The sequence below is a fragment of the Toxorhynchites rutilus genome, chromosome 2 (genome assembly GCF_029784135.1).
Source record: "Toxorhynchites rutilus septentrionalis strain SRP chromosome 2, ASM2978413v1, whole genome shotgun sequence".
Taxonomy (NCBI): domain Eukaryota; kingdom Metazoa; phylum Arthropoda; class Insecta; order Diptera; family Culicidae; genus Toxorhynchites; species Toxorhynchites rutilus.
This window is the reverse complement of record NC_073745.1, coordinates 48,446,164-48,465,095: the sequence shown is the minus strand read 5'-3', so window position 1 is coordinate 48,465,095 and position 18,932 is coordinate 48,446,164. Positions and strand designations below refer to the sequence as shown.

General features: G+C 37.3%; 1 protein-coding gene across 1 annotated transcript; it reads left to right on the top strand.

Moving 5' to 3' along the window:
• Nucleotides 1-1,731: 1,731 nt before the first annotated feature.
• On the top strand, nucleotides 1,732-18,622 carry LOC129765724 (chymotrypsin-2-like). The gene is made up of 3 exons (XM_055766144.1): nucleotides 1,732-2,010; nucleotides 16,720-16,847; nucleotides 17,770-18,622. The coding sequence occupies exons 1-3, from the start codon at nucleotides 1,732-1,734 to the stop codon at nucleotides 18,620-18,622; spliced, it is 1,260 nt and encodes a 419-aa protein (XP_055622119.1).
• Nucleotides 18,623-18,932: the final 310 nt, after the last annotated feature.

Below are 18,932 nucleotides of genomic sequence, written 5' to 3'. Positions count from 1 at the left end.
AACTGCTTAGTATGGCATTCTTTGAACTGCTTAGTGTCTGAGAGGATACATTTAGATAAAGTTCGACTTTTCAATGCTTTGTATGGTTGATTGATTCATTTAGTTGTGACACTGTGCGTGACATTCGTATTGAAATAACATTTTATTTCTCTATTAATTATAACTAACTGGATCTCATTGAAAAAGATGCTATTTCTTTAAAATATTAAAGGAGCGTTTTGTTCTCTGTGTCGTTTGCTAGTGTTTTGCATAACGATCTAATAATTCCGCATAATTTCTCTTTAGGTTCATATCACCTGAAAGTGATCCATGTATGCCCTTTTTTTATCCAATTTGTTTATTTATTTAGACTTATTACTACAGAGATGAACCAGCCTTCGGTCGAAAATCTCCTTGATAAAGACAACAGAGCCGGTGTTGGTGCCGTATTGTTGGAAAATAAATTGGTTCGAAAAAATTGTAAGGGGATAATCGTGCACATGTAAGGCGTCATACACGAATAACGTAACGCAAGAAGAGGGAGGAGATAGTTCGAGGTTTCGTTTCTTACTGTGTGTCAGAGATTAGAATTGCGTTACGTAAGGGAGGAAGGGGTCCAAAATCCGAATTTACGCATTACGTAATTTGTGCACCACGCCTTACATCGTATCCAGGGTACGAAATCTTCGAAGATTGAAAATAAATGTCGACTCTCCTCTCAGTCTCTTCGCTTCGACTAGCACTACTTCAGCATTCGCCGTCAACATAATTTGACATGGGAAATTTTTCGTTGGCTCGAGCGGTTGTTGTTGTGTTTTACTAGTGCAGAATCAGTGGTAAAATTGGTGAAAACAAAGTGTCGTGATTCAATTTTACCATAGGAATTTCGCTGGTGAAATACACTGATGTATTTGGCGAGCAAAAGATAAGTTTTCATGTATATTTTGTGTTTATAAATTATAATCAAATAGCTGATAGAAACGGGCATTCAAGTAGCTTAAATCATTAATCACTGTAGTGGTGGTAGTGTTGAGCTTGAGTGCCTAAAGCTTCAGTTAAATCCGCTGCTGATCTATAGAGTGTTCTCTTAGCACTTTCTATCAGCCCGGTACACATGCGAACAATAGCGAATGTGTGGATATGGGTCTCGTAGACATGTGCAGTCGCTGCTGTGAGAGGATAAACGATCCAAACACAGAAGCGATAGCGTGTTACGGTAGGTGTCATGAGACTATTCATATCGATTGTTTACCGAACGCGGTGGGTGCTAATATCGATATTTTGAAGAAAATTAAAAATGCCGTTTTTGTATGCGACACATGTTTGGTGTTACATGAAAATGGGTTCGGGAACAACCATTTCGACGATTCCGTTGGTAAAATTTTAAATGATATTAAAGAGCTGAAATGTTTGGTTGAATTGGCCAACAATTTTGAGCTCAAAGTTAAAGAAGCGGTACGGGCGGAAATTAGAAATTTGTTCAAAACCAATAATGATATAAATACGAATTCAGAGGAAACACCTCAGCGGTACAATTTACGTTCAAATTCAAAAAAACGTAGACGTGATGAGCAAGCTATTCAGAATGAAAACGTAACTCCACTAAGTTTCGCTGCGGTATTGAAAGACGCAAAGAAAACAACTGGAAATGTAGCTAAAGTTGAGAGTAACAATAAACAGAAAACTTTGACCAGGGAAAAAATTTTAATCATAAAGCCAAAAACTACGCAGGAATCTGATATTACTAGAAAAATGTTAAAAGATAATGTCAATCCCAAAGGATTGAATATAAATGGATTGCGAAACGGGAAGAATGGTACAGTTGTTGTCTCTGCTTCAGATAAAACCTCAATTGAGTTAATCAAGGTTAATGTTGAGAAAAAACTGGGTCAAGACTACGAGGTTAAGATACCAGAAGCATTGAGACCGACGATCAAAATTATAGGATTTAGCGAAGAAATGAATGAAAATGATTTGAAAGTTGCGTTGTTGAAACAGAACCCTTCGTTGGACAAAACCAAACATTTCGAAGTAAGAAAAATCTATTGTAATAATAAAATGAAATATAATAAATACAGTGCTATAATAGAAGTCGATGGGGATACTTATAATAAAATGATAGAGACTAAATCAGTATTTTGCGGGTTTGAAAAATGTCGAGTTATTGATGGATTGAGGATTCTAAGATGCTTCAAATGCTGTGAATATGGTCACAAAATTGTCGACTGCCAAGCAAAACACAGCGTGTGTCCGAAATGTGGCAAAAATCATGAATTCAAGAACTGTACATCCGAAGAAATTCAATGTTCAAATTGTAACAAAATTAAAAACGAACGAAGAATAGACATAGATACGAAACATTTCGCGTGGAGTACAAACTGCCCTATATTCCTCCGAAACTACGAGAGGAAAAAGGAACAGGTGGACTTCTCTATTTAGCCACCCAAGAAAGGAGAATTGAAAAAATATGATGCGCTTTATCTAAATGTGGCTGGATTACGGACACACTTCGACGAAATAGAAATATTGTTGTTGTAAATTCTAGGCTAATGCTGACATAGGTATTGGGTTCAATTCCTGATCGGTCAAGAATTTTTTCGGGTTGGAAATTTTCTTGACATGCCTTGGGATATGTGAAGTGATGGGCCTGAAGTGTCGGCTAGAATAAGGCTTGGGTTTGCTCAGCTACTAGAACTCGGAAACGATCGCAATTGCAGGCCGTGGCCGGGGATCTGATAAAGCGGGATTTTCCTTGAAAATTCATGGCTAATATTGACATAGGCATTGGGTTCAATTCCCGATCGGTCTAGGGTCTTCCCGGGTTGGAAATTCTCTCGACATGCCATGGAATGAATACTTTAGACAAAGGCTTAAATTGTTCTATCGATTAGTAATCTATGTCTGCGGGATAACCAGTCCGTTTTCTTTTCAATTTAATGTGCTTACTGGTTAGTATGATGTAATAAACTCAGTAACTCAATTATTATCAATAAGATAACTCGTCCCGCTCAAGCCTTTGTAGGGGAAAGAGGTGGGACCATCATCATCATTTATAAAAAAAAAAAAACATAATTTGACTTGACTAGAAATGAATTGACGTACGTGTGAGAGCGAGGATGACTGTTGAACTATTCTAGTCAATGATTATTCTAATTGACGTGACTAATCAACACAAATCTGCCTTTTCATTCAGCTGACTTCAATCCACACGCATATATAGTTCTATTTTTACGTCCATATAAAGTGAAACGAAAACTTGATTTTTGATGCAAAAAAAACTCATAGGAGGGTTGTGTACGAGACACGACCGCATAGTTGACGTAGGATTCCGTTAGGCTATCTGTTGATTTTGGATATGTTTGAAGAATAACATCGTTAAACTCTTCGATAATGATTTTGTGGCCCTGAAAAGGGCCGTTTTGTTTGGTTGTTGGGTATTCTTTGTTCTCTTCACCAACGTTTACCGGATGATGTTGACAGAAAGATGATAAAAATTCGTTGGATTTTACGTATCAGATAGTATCATGAGATATGATGAAAACCGGCCCATGTGACCCTAGATTAAATATCTCTTTTGTTATGTATGGATGAAATAAAGAATAAAAAAGCTCACCTAAAATATAAGATAATTATCAATACCAAATTCAATTATCAATTTTTCTCATCAGTAAAAACATATTATTTTAATATAGAGAAAACATATTTGTAATGGAAAAGGTAATTTTATTTTATAATTTGAAATTTCTAACAACACCTAATACTATATGCATATGGGAAATCACTTTTTGAATATTTTTTCACTTTTCCAATTTTTCTCGCCATATGAACTTTCTTTAGGTGAAAAAGAACACAACAAAACAGACAGCTCAAACCGAACGACCCGTTCTCGAGCGGGAACAAACCTTGGTTTTTATTTATGAAAAATGAAATAAATCGTCGTCATTTTTAACACAACTGCTACCATATACAATTTTACACTTACACTTGTGCTAAATTTTTCACAATACTCGATCGGTCATTGGTATGAAATTTCACGAAGCAACCAACATTAAAGTTCCAAATTTAAATGTTATTTGGTGTAATTAATCGCATCACTCACCTTACTTGCAATATAAAAATGCCTCCGACTTGCAATGTCGATTTCCCCCAGGCAGCTTGCTTCTGATGTCTCTGTTAGGGAACACATTTCGGTGAAACAAAAGTTCCCCCTACCTTCATATATTTGCAATGCCGATTTCCTCCAGGCAGCTTGGTTTTGATGTCTCTGTTAGGGAACCGCCGCATGTGTCGTCAATTTCGACCAATCAGAAGTGGATATTTCCGTTAGGATAGTGGTTGAGATTTTTCAATTGTTGGGTTGTTAGTTTCATGACATATTTTATTTTATTCAATATAAAAAATTATTATGGAGTGCCGAAATCGATTGACGCAAAAATTTCATCAATCCATCATGAAATGACTGAGCAATAAGCGTTTGAAATTGGACAATTTCAAGATGTGCTCGATTTTCGATTTTCAGTTTGTACCCCAATATGTTCCAGAAAGACGAAATCTTACGTCAAAAAGTAGTTACATCATTAATGGACGGTTTATTGTCAACCCACTCAAACCAACGAACTTAGACAATTATCAGTTGTGCTATAAAGGTACTCGCGTTAGTATTAGTAAATAGCGTGCAGTTTGGGAGGAATTCTAAACAAATGCACTTTGTCTCCGAGTTCAATTTTGTGAAACAAACATACAGAAAAACGGGTTTATATCAACAAAATTCACAAATTTGTCAGCATTTCTGAACACAACACTGCACGCTATTTATATATTTTCGCTACATTTTCATGTACGATACAAAAAAAAATTATTTCCATAAAATTCTAGATTTCTAGATATCATCAAAAGAAGAAGTGCTTTTGCCTCAGTGTCATTTGCTCGCTTTTTTATTAGTGTCACCTGTTTACTTTTGTTTTTAGAAAACAACCGAGACTTTTGTCTAGAAGTAACTCACTCGCTTTTTTCATACTTTTCTAAGCGTAAATCCACAACTATATAGAATGAATTCCATAACAAAGCGACTTTTACCTCGAATTCCGGAGAACTTAAAGTGGTCTGAAAACATATTGTTTCTAGATCCCTGATCGTATCTATATCCATACATATGATGCATTACGCAATAGCCATTTGGCTTAAGAGTATTCCTTTTGTAGTCAATTAAGGGTCTTGAGTTTTGAACTCACGATCGTTCGCTTAGTGAGTGAAGGCGTATCTAATGTGGCTACGAAGACTCCGGCGTGAATGTAGTTGTCCGTTGTTGACAGCATGGACGTGTAAGTATAGAAATGGACAGAACAAATGTATGGGAGCACTGAAACTCTTCCATTTTTCGTCAATTTGAAGCATATTCGGACTAGGAACTTATGGAATTTTTTATATGTCAATAGTCAAAATTCGTTCGCTGCGAAAAATATTTATTAACGCGAACATTATTTCATAAATACGTGATCTATTATTGATTTGGAACCCTTACTGAATAACGTTGTCAAAAGTAAATCAAGAGTGAAGTCCAATTCGTTGATGAGGGAAATGCGTAGTATCTTTCAACTAGTTGTTGACAAGTATTTTGAAAGGACTTTTCTTGTTTTTTGTTTACGTAGGATTGCATCTTTCGGGAAAATATTAGGGGTGCTAATTGGAAAACGGACAGTCGATCTCATCGCGAAAATTGTCCAATCGGTAAATAACCTAACAATGAGCGTTCGGATATTGCTCAGTCATTTCCCGCTTGATTTACGAGATTTTTGCATTAATAGATTTGAGCACTCCATATAAATTGATTTCAACGAAGAAAATTATATATTTTACAAAACTATCAAATAATTGAAAAAAGCAAGCTTTATCTGAACGAAAATCCCACGTTCTGATTGGTCGATTAGTCCAAGCAATCAATATGGATACGGGCTTGTGTAATGAAGTATGCGTATGTGATTGATTTTCCATAGAAGTACCTCTCGATTTCCACATGTTTCTGAAGGCCGAGGGTTTAGTTTTTATTGTTGATGTAGACGAAAATAAAATAGCAGCTAAAAGGTTTTCAAATTCAGTAGATGACTCCAAAATCTTCAAAATGTTAAATGAAAAGCAAAAATAGGAAAGATATAATGATTGTATCTCTTAGAATATTAGTTAACGCTAAACCTATCACGAGGGGTCAAATGACCCTTTTTCAACTTTTAGTCAACATTTTCTTGCAAATTACATTATTTGCCTACACTACTTTTCCTGAAATATACATCGAATGTATTTTTGTTTACTCCTCTCTTGTTAGTTTTCTTACTGAGAAATATATGTAATTTACCCTAACTACCGCAACGGGTCATTTGACCCTTGCAAACATTTCTATGATATCAGAAAGATTTGTATGTGTGGTTGTGATACAAAACCATTGCATTATAAATTTTTTGCTGTTGCTTTATATATTTTGTTGTATTTGTGAATGAATAGGGAATGATCAGAATTAATTGTATTGCTGACTATCCAAGCGAGCGAACTGTAACCATTTCAAGCTACAGTGCTATTTTGCGTGTCAAAAATTGAAATTTCAATATTTTGCTAATAATTGTTATCCCAAAATGTCTAAATATACAGGAGAAATATGCTATGCTTCGTTTCTCAACAAAACTTAATAAATCGAGTCATTGTGCACTGACTATTTATAAACGGTCACTTGACCCGCTGTGGCAGGAATAGGTATACATGAAACATTGGTAGGTTTAATGTTAAAATGTACATTAGGGTGCCAATGAATGTATGGGAAAAAATCGACCCTAAAATGTAAAAAAGTTACCTCATACAAAAAGTTCACCACCTCGAAAAAACAGCCTATGCCGAATTTCAGCTCAATCGGACTTTAGGGAGAGTGGCGCAAAGTGGTCAAAGTTTGGGTTTTTGAAAACCGAAAAATTGTCCTAGGGGGTAGTAAAAGAAATCAGGGTTTTCGAAATATTTTTTGGTGCCAAATGTCTTAAAATTGCATGAAACGTCGAAATCTTGTGTCATATCGAAAAAATAAATTCGTCAAAAATCGGCACTCTGGGACTCAGTTTTTTCGGAGTACGAAACAAAAAGTATGGTTTTGGGTGCCAATAAAAATAATTAATAACGATTTTTTATTCGGAACTTGCTACGAAATGTTGATTTGCACGATAATATACCGTATACAAAATATTAGCTGATTCGAATTTCATTTATTAGTGTCACAGACGTTAAAATTTGAGATTTTTGAAAACCTAAAAATCATCGGATCACCAATCAACATTTCATAGCATGTTACGAATGAAAAATCGAGATAACTATTTCTATTGGCGCCCAAAAACATACTTTTCGTTTCGTATTCAGAAAAAAAACGACCCAGAAAGACTGACAAAAAAAAATCGAGATGACACTCGACGTTTCATGACAATTAATAAGTAACAAGTATATAAATCCTAAATATTTCATCTTTCGAATAAAGTGATTATCATACCACTTCGTTTAGCCGGAGAAGAATTTTTAACGTTCAAAGGGGGAATCAATTCCTCCTCGGAAATACCCAGCACAAATAGTACCCACTCCCCAAGCCTCGACAATTGGAATCATCGTTGATCCGGAGCAGGATTATTAACGCTTGAGAAGGAATGGATTCCTCCTCGGAATTACACAACGAAAATAAGACCACCTTCCCAACAATTCAAACTTCCCAATAACGACGATCGATTGCAGCATTCGTAAACAAATATGTCTGTGTTAGGGAAACATTCCAATTTGCAAAAATGCAAACGAATACAAAATACCCGCTGCTTGCATCTAATTTACTATACCAATTTCCCTTGGCTCCATGATTTTGAAGTCTGTGTTAGGGAAGCATTCCGATTTCCAGAAACGCAAGCGAGTACAAAAGTACCCGCAGCTTGAAACTGTTTTGCAATGTTGATTTCCCTCAGGCTCCATGGTATCGAAGTCTGTGCTAGGGAAACATTCCAATTTTCTGACACGCAAGCGAGTACATAAGTATCCACTGCTCACATCTGTTTTGCAATACCGGTTTCCTCTGGCTCCATGGTTTTGAAATCTGTGTTAGGGAAACATCCATCCATTCCAGCGATCGTACCTCAATCGTTACGCAATTATAACTGAGTGGATTTCCGAGCGGCACTCGCTTATATATCGATTGGTGTGATTTCAATAGCCTGTTTTGAAAGAAATTTTAGGGCTATTGAAACAAATTTTCAGATCAAAAAGTAACAAGCATATAACGCGTGGACATTTTATCTTTCGAATGAAATGTTTAACATACTATTTCGTTTAGTTGTTTAGGAACTATTAACGCTCAAAATCTCGTTCTCCGGCGTAACGCTTTCGTTTTCGAAAGTTTGAACTTCCACCCCAGCATAGAAATTAAAGACGTAGTTCTACGTCAAAATAGTCAAAAATATTTGGCCCTTTCCATATGTTAGTCTAGATAAATTTTCGGAAAACTAAGTATGCCAAGTTGCTTAATTAGGTAAGGTCTTCACGCCCAGAAAGTTTCATTAAGTTTTGAGAGGGTCATGCCATTCCCATAGACGAGTTGGTGCGAAATCCGTCATTTGTTTTACAATACTCTTCTACGCGTTTAGTAAATATTTCTCGTAAATATTCTATATAAAAAATTTCCTTGCTCTACATTAGATATGCGATGTCTGATGTGGTGAATTCCATAACATTTCGCATATATTGCAGTAAAACAGTTACACAATTTAACAAGATTTTCCAGTAGAAAACCCAAAACTTTTCCTGAAAATCAACGACGTTCGCTTATGTGTATAGGGTACGCACATTTCGCTGCTGACGCTGACCGACTGAATCTCTAGGAATTCCCATCAATTTTTCTATCAGTTTCAGTTAATCTCGGTTTTCTTGACCTTATCAATGTTTTCGTTGTTGCCTCGCTTCCGTTATCACAGCGATCCAAACGATAAGTTGCAAAGTGAACTATCAGTCGTTATCAATGTTCCGCTCTTGTTATCGATATGTTTAGATGATCCATCAACATTATATTAGGTTGGGGAGAAAGCTATCCATTATTTTCTCGATAGCTGACTTTAGTATAGGTATAGCCCCGATGTGAAGGTGACATTTCACACCAAAAGAAATTTTTTTGCTGTTTTTTTTGACGTAGGATTACGTCTTTCGGGAATATATTGGGGTACAAATTGAAAATAGAAACTCGAGCACATCGTGAAATTTGTCCGATTTCATACGCTTATTGCTCAGTCATTTCGTGATGGATTGATGAAATTTTTGCGTCAAACGATTTCGGCACTCCATAACAATTTTTTATATTGAAGAAAATAATATATGTCATGGAACTAATTATCGAACAATTGAAAAATCTCAACCCCTATCCTAATGGAAATACCCGCTTCTGATTGGTCGAAATTGACGACACATGCGGCGGGTCCCTAACAGAGACATCAAAACCAAGCTGCCTGGGGGAAATCGACATTGCAATTACATGAAAGTAGGGAGAGCGTTTGCTCCCACCGAAATGTGTTCCCTAACAGAGACTTCAAAACCAAGCTGCCTGGGGGAAATCGCAAGTATCTGCAAGTCGGGGGCATTTTTATATTGCAAGTAAGGTGAGTGATACGATTAATTTTAGCAAATAAAATTAAAATTTGGAACTTTAATGTTGGTTGCTTCGTGATATTTTATATCAATGACCGATCGTGTATTGTGAAAAATTGAGCACAAGTGTAAGTGTAAAATTGTATATGGTAGCAGTTGTGTTAAACATGACTTGATATATGAAGCGATTTATTCCAATTTTCATAAATAAAAATCAAGGTGTGTTCCCGCTTGAGAACGGGTCGTTCGGTTTAAATTGTCTGTTGTTTTGTTGTGTTTATTTTCAAATAAAGAAAGTTCATACGGCGAAGAAAATTAGAAAAGTGAAGAATTATTCGAAAAAGTGATTCAAAAGAGAGTATTAGGTGTTGTTAGTCCAATTAAAATTCGCATTGGGTTGAATAAACACTCGGAAGGTAAAACATAGAAAAGAAAATTACCTTTTCCATTACAAATATGTTTTCTCTATATTAAAGTAACATATTTTTACTGATGAGAAAAATTGATAATTGTGTTCGGTATTGATAATTATCTTATATTAAATTGGCGTTTTTTTCTTTATTTTGACGTAGGACTACGTCTAACCGGAATATATAGGGGGTGAAATGGAAATCTAGGCACTGAACAAGTAGGAAAAAATGCAACATTTGGAACGCTTATAACTCGAGCATTTCTCAATAGATCGCAAAGGTTTTTGCATCAATTGATAGGAAATATATCTACGCATCTATCGTAACGAATAACATTTCATTTTTCTTGAGATAAATAATTGAATAATTGTGAAATATCAAGCATTGTCAAAATGCACTATGTGCCCATTTTTGATTGGTCCATTTTGTGCTCCTCAAATCGTACTGACCAAAACGGGTCCCCAGAGCAGCAGCGAAATAGAATGAAGCACGATTGGAAAGGAAAAAGAAAAAAATGAACGAAACATTGGTCGCAGTCCCACACATGCGTAATTCTCGAGCCAGCCAGTCAGCTTAAAAATCCCCGCTCCGCTGCCGTAACGATCATTCTCATTCAAACCGTACACCACATCGGTTCGCATCACAACACATCAACAAACCAACCCAAGCAGCCATGTCTGGACATGGTAAAGGAGGAAAAGTGAAGTGAAAGGCAAAATCCCGCTCGAACCGTGTTGATCTGGAGTTCCCCGCAAGGGTAGCTAGGCCGAGCGCGTTAGTACCAGTGCACCAGTCCACCTAGCCGGCGTTATATAGTTTCGGCCGCCGAAGTGATCGAGTTGGCTGGTAAAGCTGCTCGCGACGATAAGAAAACACGCATTCAGAACAGAACACATCAAGACAACAACAGGCAGTTGTAGCGAGTGGCGAGTGGCAAACGCAATCGCAAAACGACATCAGGTAGCAGAAGAAAAAAGTTTGTTCTTCATACAAACTGCTTTGGTGGCAAATCCAGAACAAGGCGGCATCGAGGGCGTCCGAAATGGTTTTTTTCAAAACCACGAGTACTAAGTTTTCTAAATTGGAACCATTCCATAAAACAAGGCGCCTTCCAAAAAAGAGTTTAGGAAATACAGTTCAATGTTTTCTAAAACATTATCCAAAATAATAATAAAACACAAATTGATTTTTTATAATTTTTCTGCCAGGATCTGATGAGTATGTGAATTTGACAGTTGTTCTGAGCTTATTGATAGTTGGGGACTTTCCTGATTATTCAATTTTCACCAATTCTTAAATTGTTTCCAGATTGAAAGTACAGTAATTTACAATTAGTTCGACATTTAGCTAATTGGACGGACATGTAATGCGAATTATTTAGTTGGACATTTTTGTAAATATAGAGATCCAAATTATGACCCCACATTGAAAGTCGACACTGAACCACTGTCATCGCAAATGTTCAATTACAGGTTAAAATCGCCTCCAATGCGACACTGAGTGGCGCTTCGGCACGTCGCATTGAATGTAATTTACTGTACAACATGTCACAAAACTGGATGGGAAGAAATTTTCCAACTGTGAAAGCTGTGGCGAGTGGCAAACGCAATCGCTAAACAGAAAGGTTTAGCCGAACAAGATGGGGATATCGAGAGATAACAAAACAATAAACTCTTTAGATTGAAGATAATTTGGTGATCCTGAAAAGGACCCTTTTTAGCCTGCATGTGAATCCAACGAGCGAACAAATCGTAATGAATGTATTGACGTGGGACTACGTCTAACCGGAGTATATGGGGGGTAAAATGAAAACCTAAACACAGCACATGCAGGAAAAAATGAAAGATTCCGAATGCTTATAACTCGAACATTTCTTATTGGATCGGAAAGATGTTTGCATCAATTGACAGGGAATATTTCTACGCATCTATCGCAATTAATAAAATGTTATTTTCCATTAGATAAACAATTGAATAACTGTAAAATGTTTAGCGTTATCTAAACGCCCTAACTGCCTCGTTTTGATTGGCCCGATTTACGGTTTCCCCAACACAGCCATCATAACCAAGCAGCCTTGGGGAAATCGACAATGCAAATACATGAAAGTATGGAGATTTTTGTTCTCACCGAAATGTGTTCCCTAACACAGACTTCAAAACCAAGGTGTCTGGGAAAATCGGTATTGCAAATAAATTCCAACTGCGAGTACTTTCGAACTCGCTTGCCTTTGTGCAGACTAAAATATTTTTCCTTGACATGGTCTTCTAAACTTAGGAACCAGGGAAAATCTTGCAGACATTAGAGGCGAATGAACTTTCAAGTTTAAAGGCTCTATAATATAAGAAGCATAAGTTAAAGTTGTTGCTTCATGCAAGCCGGGGGTACTTTTGCACCCGCATGTTTTTTTGTACTCCGAAAATTGTTTTCCCAACACGGATTACAAAAACTAAACAAAACTTGCTAAACTAAGCTAGTCCCACGTCAACTTTGCGGTTATATCGTAGATATAACCCAACCATTTTTTTTGCCATCGCTGCCTTTTAACGCTCATTCGTTCGTCTCATTGGAATCGCCCCTCTGGCTGAGTCTGCCGATTTGTCTCTATCCTGTGAGTGTGTACCGCTAGAGTATAAAACACGCGGACCCCAAAAAAATATCTTATTTATTTCAAACCGTAAACCCGTGTGGTTGTACGGCATCGGCATCGTGGACGTAACAAAGGAGGACAAGTGAGGGGAAAAGCAAAGTCTCACTCGAACCGTGCAGGTCTCCAGTTCCCTGTTGGTCGCATTCACTGATTGCTCCGCAAGGGTAACTAGGCCGAACGAATTGGTGCCGGAGCACCAGTATACCTAACAGCGATTATAGAGTTTCGGCCGTCGGAGTGCTCGAGTTGGCTTGCAAAGCTGCTCACGACAATCAGAAAACCCGCATCAAGAACAGAGCAGCTTCGGTTCGGCGCTCATCAAGGCAACAATTAGTTTCAGTGAGTGGCAAAGTGTTTCTCCGGCACGTCGCATTAAGTGTAATTTACTGAACAATATGTCACAAGCTGGATGGGAAGAAATTTTCCAACTGTGAAAGCTGTGGCGAGTGGCAAACGCAATAGCTAAACAGGAAGGTTTAACCGAACAAGATGGGAATATCGAGTGATAACAAAAACACAACACCAAAGGTTCTTTTCAGAACCATCAACATATTCATAAAGAGTAAACAGTAAACTAATCCATTTTTCAGGTAGATAGGTAGGTATTCACGTAGGAGAAGAAAATAAAACCATATATTTAAAATATATATTTAACAAAAGCTGTCCCCTTTGTATAGTCCTACGTCACTCCGGTTATGTCCCTGACATTACCCACCCGTCTTTTTTTTTCAATACATAACACAGGACCCATCTCGTCTAGGAACATAGAGGGCTGTTTTCATCATATCTCATTTCACTTCGGCATCTTCTATCTGATACGCACCATCCATCCACTGTTTACCATCCTTCTGTCATCATCACTCGGTAAACACTGGTAAAGTGAACAAACAATATGCAACAACTAAACAAAACGGCCTTTTTCAGGGCCACCACATCATTATCAAAGAGTTTAATAATGTTATTCTTCAAAAATATCCAAAATCAACAGATAACCTAACGGAATCCTACGTCAACTATGCGGTCGTGTCTCGGACACAACCCTCCTGTGACTTTTTGGTTCCATTCAGTTGTGAGTTGCAGGGTGTAAACAATGGAGGTCAACAAAGAGAAAATTCGGTACATTTTACACTTTTGCTTTTATAAATGCGAAAAAGTAAGCCAGGCCACTGAAATTACGATTGGTGTGTACGGTGGAGAACCCGGCACCAAGCGATTACTACCGTTTCCACTCATTGAAAAATTTCTAGAGTGATACAAAATTGGGAATTGAAGAGAAGATTGTGAAAATCTATTGCTAGAGTTTATCGCCAATAAGGACCAATACCTCTATGATAGAGACATTATTAGGCTACCTTTAGAATAGCATTTTGCAACAAAATGGACCCAAATCGGACAATCCGAAGCATATTAAAAAAAAGCTTTGAATTTCACCCAATGGATTCCTTTTTTACGAACCTAATATATTCGCTATTTTTGTTAAAGTACAGCAATGGATACAGATGGGTTTTCAAAAATTCAACCACATCCTTTGTGGTAGCTGGAATCCAGAAGGACCACCGCCTTCTTGGTAGAATCCTGGTGGTGGTATCTATTTAGGGTGGCAAATCAATCTGTATCAGTTTAGCAGGCGCTACGATAGCTTTAAGTTGTTTAAATTTGAATAAAAACTTTTACTTGATGTTAATTGATTACTTAAAACACGTAGTACTGAATCTTATTTAAGATTTTGACGTAGGACTACGTCTTTCATTTCTATACTGAGGTGTAAGTTCAAACTTTTGGAAACGAAAGCGTTACGCCGAATAACGAGATTTGGAGCGTTAATAACTCCTGAACAACTGACGAAATAGTATGATAAACACTTCATTCGAAAGATAAAATGTCTACGCGTTATATGCTTGTTACTTTTTGATCCAAAAATTTGTTTCAATAGTCCTAAAACTGCTTTCAAAACAGGCTATTGAAATCACACCAATCAGTATATAAGCGAGTGCCGCTTGGAAATCCACTCAGTTATAATTGCGCAACGATTGAGGTACGATCGCTGGAATGGATGGATGTTTCCCTAACACAGACTTCAAAACCATGGAGCCAGGGGAAATTGGCATAGCAAATTAGATGCGAGAAGCGGGTATTTTGTATTCGTTTGCGTTTCTGCAAATTGGAATGTTTCCCTAACACAGACTTCAAAATCATGAAGCCTGGGGAAATCAGCATTGCATAATAGTTGCGAGCTGCGGGCACTTTTGTACTCGGTTGCGTTTCTGGAAATCGGAATGCTTCCTTAACACAGACTTCAAAACCATGGAGCTAGGGGAAATTGGCATAGCAAATTAGATACAAGCAGCGGATACTATTGTACTCGGATTGACTCTGGATTTGATATGGTATGATGCGGTGGATATGATCGAAGTGGATATTATCAGCCCTATTCTGTTTTCCGACAGATTTCCATTTCGTTCGAAATCGTTGTTTCGTTCGAGCTATAATTTCGCTTCACCTATTTAGAACGTTTTGCCCCTTTATTGTTCTAAGAGAAACAGATCGAACGAAATACAAAAACAACTCGAACGGTATACATAATGGAACTTAATGAAGTCGTTCGATATATTTCGAATCGATCGAAATACAGAATAGGGGTGTATATTACATATCCAAGGAATCACATTGATAAAAGCAGCGTTATAAAATTATTTGTTCACGAATGTTGCAATCAATCGTCGTTATTGGGAAGTTGGAATTGTTGGGAAGGGAGTCTTATTTTCGCTGTGTAATTCCGTGGTGGAATCCATTCCTTCTCAAGCGTTAATAATCCTGCTCCGGATCAACGATGATCCCAAATGACGGGGCTTGGGGAGTGGGTACTATTTGTGCTGGGTATTTCCGAGGAGGAATCGATTTCCCCTTTGAACGTTAATAATTCTTTTCCGGCTAAACGAAGTGATATGATAATTATTTTATTCGAAAGATGAAACGTCTAAGATGTATATGCTTGTTATTTATTGATTACTAAGTCAATGTTAGTCCTACGTCCTACCTTCCAGTTATATCAAAGATATAACCCACTTCTAGTTTTTTATATAAATTAAAACATCATATTTTTGGAGGAAATTGTTCAATTGTAATTTGAAAGTTTATTTTTCTTGTCATAGGTGTAGATAGGCTGCGAAATAAGGTATTTCGATGCGAATTTCTATAATAAATGTTTCTTGAAACAATCATCCACAAACTTATATTTTCTGACGTAATTCTCCTGTACTATTATTTGTTGGAATCCATCAAATCTGCTTGTAAAGCTCCCTAGCGCGTGATTTTGCAACACAATTCACGCCCATCGCGATTAAGGAAGTTTTAAACCTCATATGCATGTAACCTAGTCCATACCTTGACGCCGAACTTGTTGGCAACATACATTGTTGAAATATTGCCATTTCGAGTGAGATTAACTGACTTCCAACAAGTAACAGGCCCGTCCCGATTTGTGTCAATTGTTCAATGTCAATCGATTCTGGCACCATTTCAACACTCATAGGATGGTTTTATTACAAATCCACATTATTTTTCTTCCAAAATGCAATGGAACTGCACCGGATTTTTAATATGAGCGCGCAAAATTTTCCCACGCGTTTCTCATTTCCATATTGACCGGAACAAAATACATAACCACGTCATTCACAGAATGTTAACAATGCACTTCAATGAGAAATCGAAATCGAAGCTATCGACAATTCAATCATGATACATCTGTCATCCAGCTAGTGACCAGAGTGCAGTGATAGCGAGGCTTCGAAAATAACTTTTTCCAAAGCCTAAAGTTTATTTTAGTTTTTAAAAACATCATCATCATCATCGCCAATAGCATACACAATTCACAAAAGCTTTCTTCAGTTAATGAACATATAAACAGAATATTATTTTAGAATGCTTCAATTTCAAATTCTACAAATAACTTATGTAGTAAAAAATTTTGGTGGTTTTGAAATGAACCGAAGGTATGCGTAGTTTTGCAGAAATTACTTAATGATTCATTCTTGTTCTCGCAAGAACAAAACAAATAATGTTATGTCCTTATTTCCATTCCACGTACCACAACCTTTGACAACGAATGAAATCAACAATGCTTACGTGATCATACCCGAACACTCTCCACCTAACGATATGAGTTCGAAGCGGTACGTCCCATTTAATATTTCTCTTTTGCCTTTCATCTGCGCGTCAGTGTAAGCTCTGCACTAAGCTTGCTTTGTGCATTTTCCTAAAATGTATTCTAAAAGGAAAAACTTAAAATTGAATATGACGCACGCCCTGTGAAAGAGGAGTCCAGTTAGAGTAGGCCCAGTTAGCGAACGACTACATACTTTAGCTGGAACTGGGGCGATCGGCACCCGAATTCTGGAGATTCAAACGGGAAACCAGCACGGACGTAGCTCCAACTACTGAACACATTTTACCTTAGTATGTTGAATGTTGAACATTCCGGATCGAACAAGCAACTCAGGACCGGGTTGAACCCTCGATCTAGCCTGTTGGGTAAGGTAAGTGTCAGGTTTGATTTTTTTTGATAGCCATACCTTTTATATTCCATCGCAACAAAAGGAAAGTGATTACGATCATTTAAACACTTCTGGGAAAGATTACTAACATTGCGATTGCTCCGATGAACTGTTGAAAAAAGCTTGTTATGTTTTTAGATTACATAAGTTATTTGAAAGTCAACAAATACTGATTGTACTAATTCAGAAAGGCAGCTGTACTGTCAACAACTCAAATACGAGTGTTGTCAAATATATTTTTTTTCTGAATTTGCGATATCATGCCGCGGAATGAATGTAGACAGATTTATGTGTTATCTGCCGCGGATTTATATTTAAACTATCGGAATAGAAACCACCTCTAATCACTTCATATGTTTTGATAAGGCCTCAACTTCATAACTTTATCAAAATCAAAACACATTAAGTGATTAGAGGCGGTTAATCTTATTCATCAGACGTTAGCTTAGATAATGTCCTAGGCCAGGGTTTATGAGGAGGCGTTGTAAATAGACTTTTAGATAGCGCTTTTGTTTTGAATCAGGATTTTTTTTCATTGTAGACCATCATATATAGGTAAGCACGGTAAGCACCTGATTGAAAAACTAGCTGTGGACACGCAAAATATTATTGACTATTTGGTTACAGTGCTACCGTTAGAGTTTACCGAGGGTGAAGGACGCCTAGTTGGAGGATCACACGCAGCACCCGGTCAATTCCCGTACCAAGCTTCACTACGTTCATCAGGCGATGCTCATTTCTGTGGTGGTTCCATCATCAGTAGTCGATGGGTTCTGTCGGCTGACCATTGTACTGTCGGACGATCTCCGGCCAATACACGCGTCGTAGTTGGAACTCACCAGTTGAACAGTGGTGGTATCATGCATCAAGTTTCTCGCATCGTAAATCATGGACAGTACAACAGTAACACTATGACAAATGACGTATCGGTTGTGCAAACAGCCTCAACGATCACCTTCAATAACATGGTGCAATCTATTCCGCTTGGATCTGCAAACATTAACACAGCATCCGGAGCAGTAATTTCGGGATGGGGGCAACTGGGAGCAAATGTCGGTATACCCAATAATCTCCAATTTTTGCGAAAAAATATAATTATTATTATTAGTCTTGCGGATTGTCGCAGTCGGCACGGTGGCAATGCCGCGTTCGTACACGCCAACACCATTTGTTCACTGGCACCTGCTGGTCAGGGTATATGCATGGGTGATTCCGGTGGTCCGTTGGTATTTAATGGTGCCGTTCACGGTATCGCATCGTGGGTAATTCCATGTGGTCGAGGTTTTCCAGATGTGTACGCACGTGTATCATCCCATATAACCTGGATCATGAACAATGCTAGATACTTTACAATGAACTTTACTCTATGGTGTGATTGTGGAATCAATTCTTGATTGAAATTGAGTGTAGAGGATGCATGAGCATGTGATCGTTTAAATGAAAATTATATGTTTTATACTGGAAATGAATCACTTATTTTTATTCAAAGCATCACCAATTTCTCAAGTAATTTGTTTTTGACACACACAAAAAGAATTCTTCATATCAATGATCATGCTTTTTTTCTAATTTTTTTTAAGAAAAATAAATTTCATGTTTGTCACTTAAATATCACGACCACACCAGGTGTGGTATTTGAAAAGGTCCATTTTTTCAAAGGAGATAACACATAATTTTTAGGAGAACCTCAGAATATTTTTATTT

Excerpts from the sequence above, each read along its gene's own strand:
- LOC129765724 (XM_055766144.1), top strand. The coding sequence starts at position 1,732 with ATGTTAAAAGATAATGTCAATCCCAAAGGATTGAATATAAATGGATTG. Across the intron at positions 2,011-16,719 it reads ACAAAACCAAACATTTCGAA|AACAAAACAAATAATGTTAT; the intron begins GTAAGAAAAATC and ends TGTTCTCGCAAG. Across the intron at positions 16,848-17,769 it reads AACGATATGAGTTCGAAGCG|ACCATCATATATAGGTAAGC; the intron begins GTACGTCCCATT and ends TTTTCATTGTAG.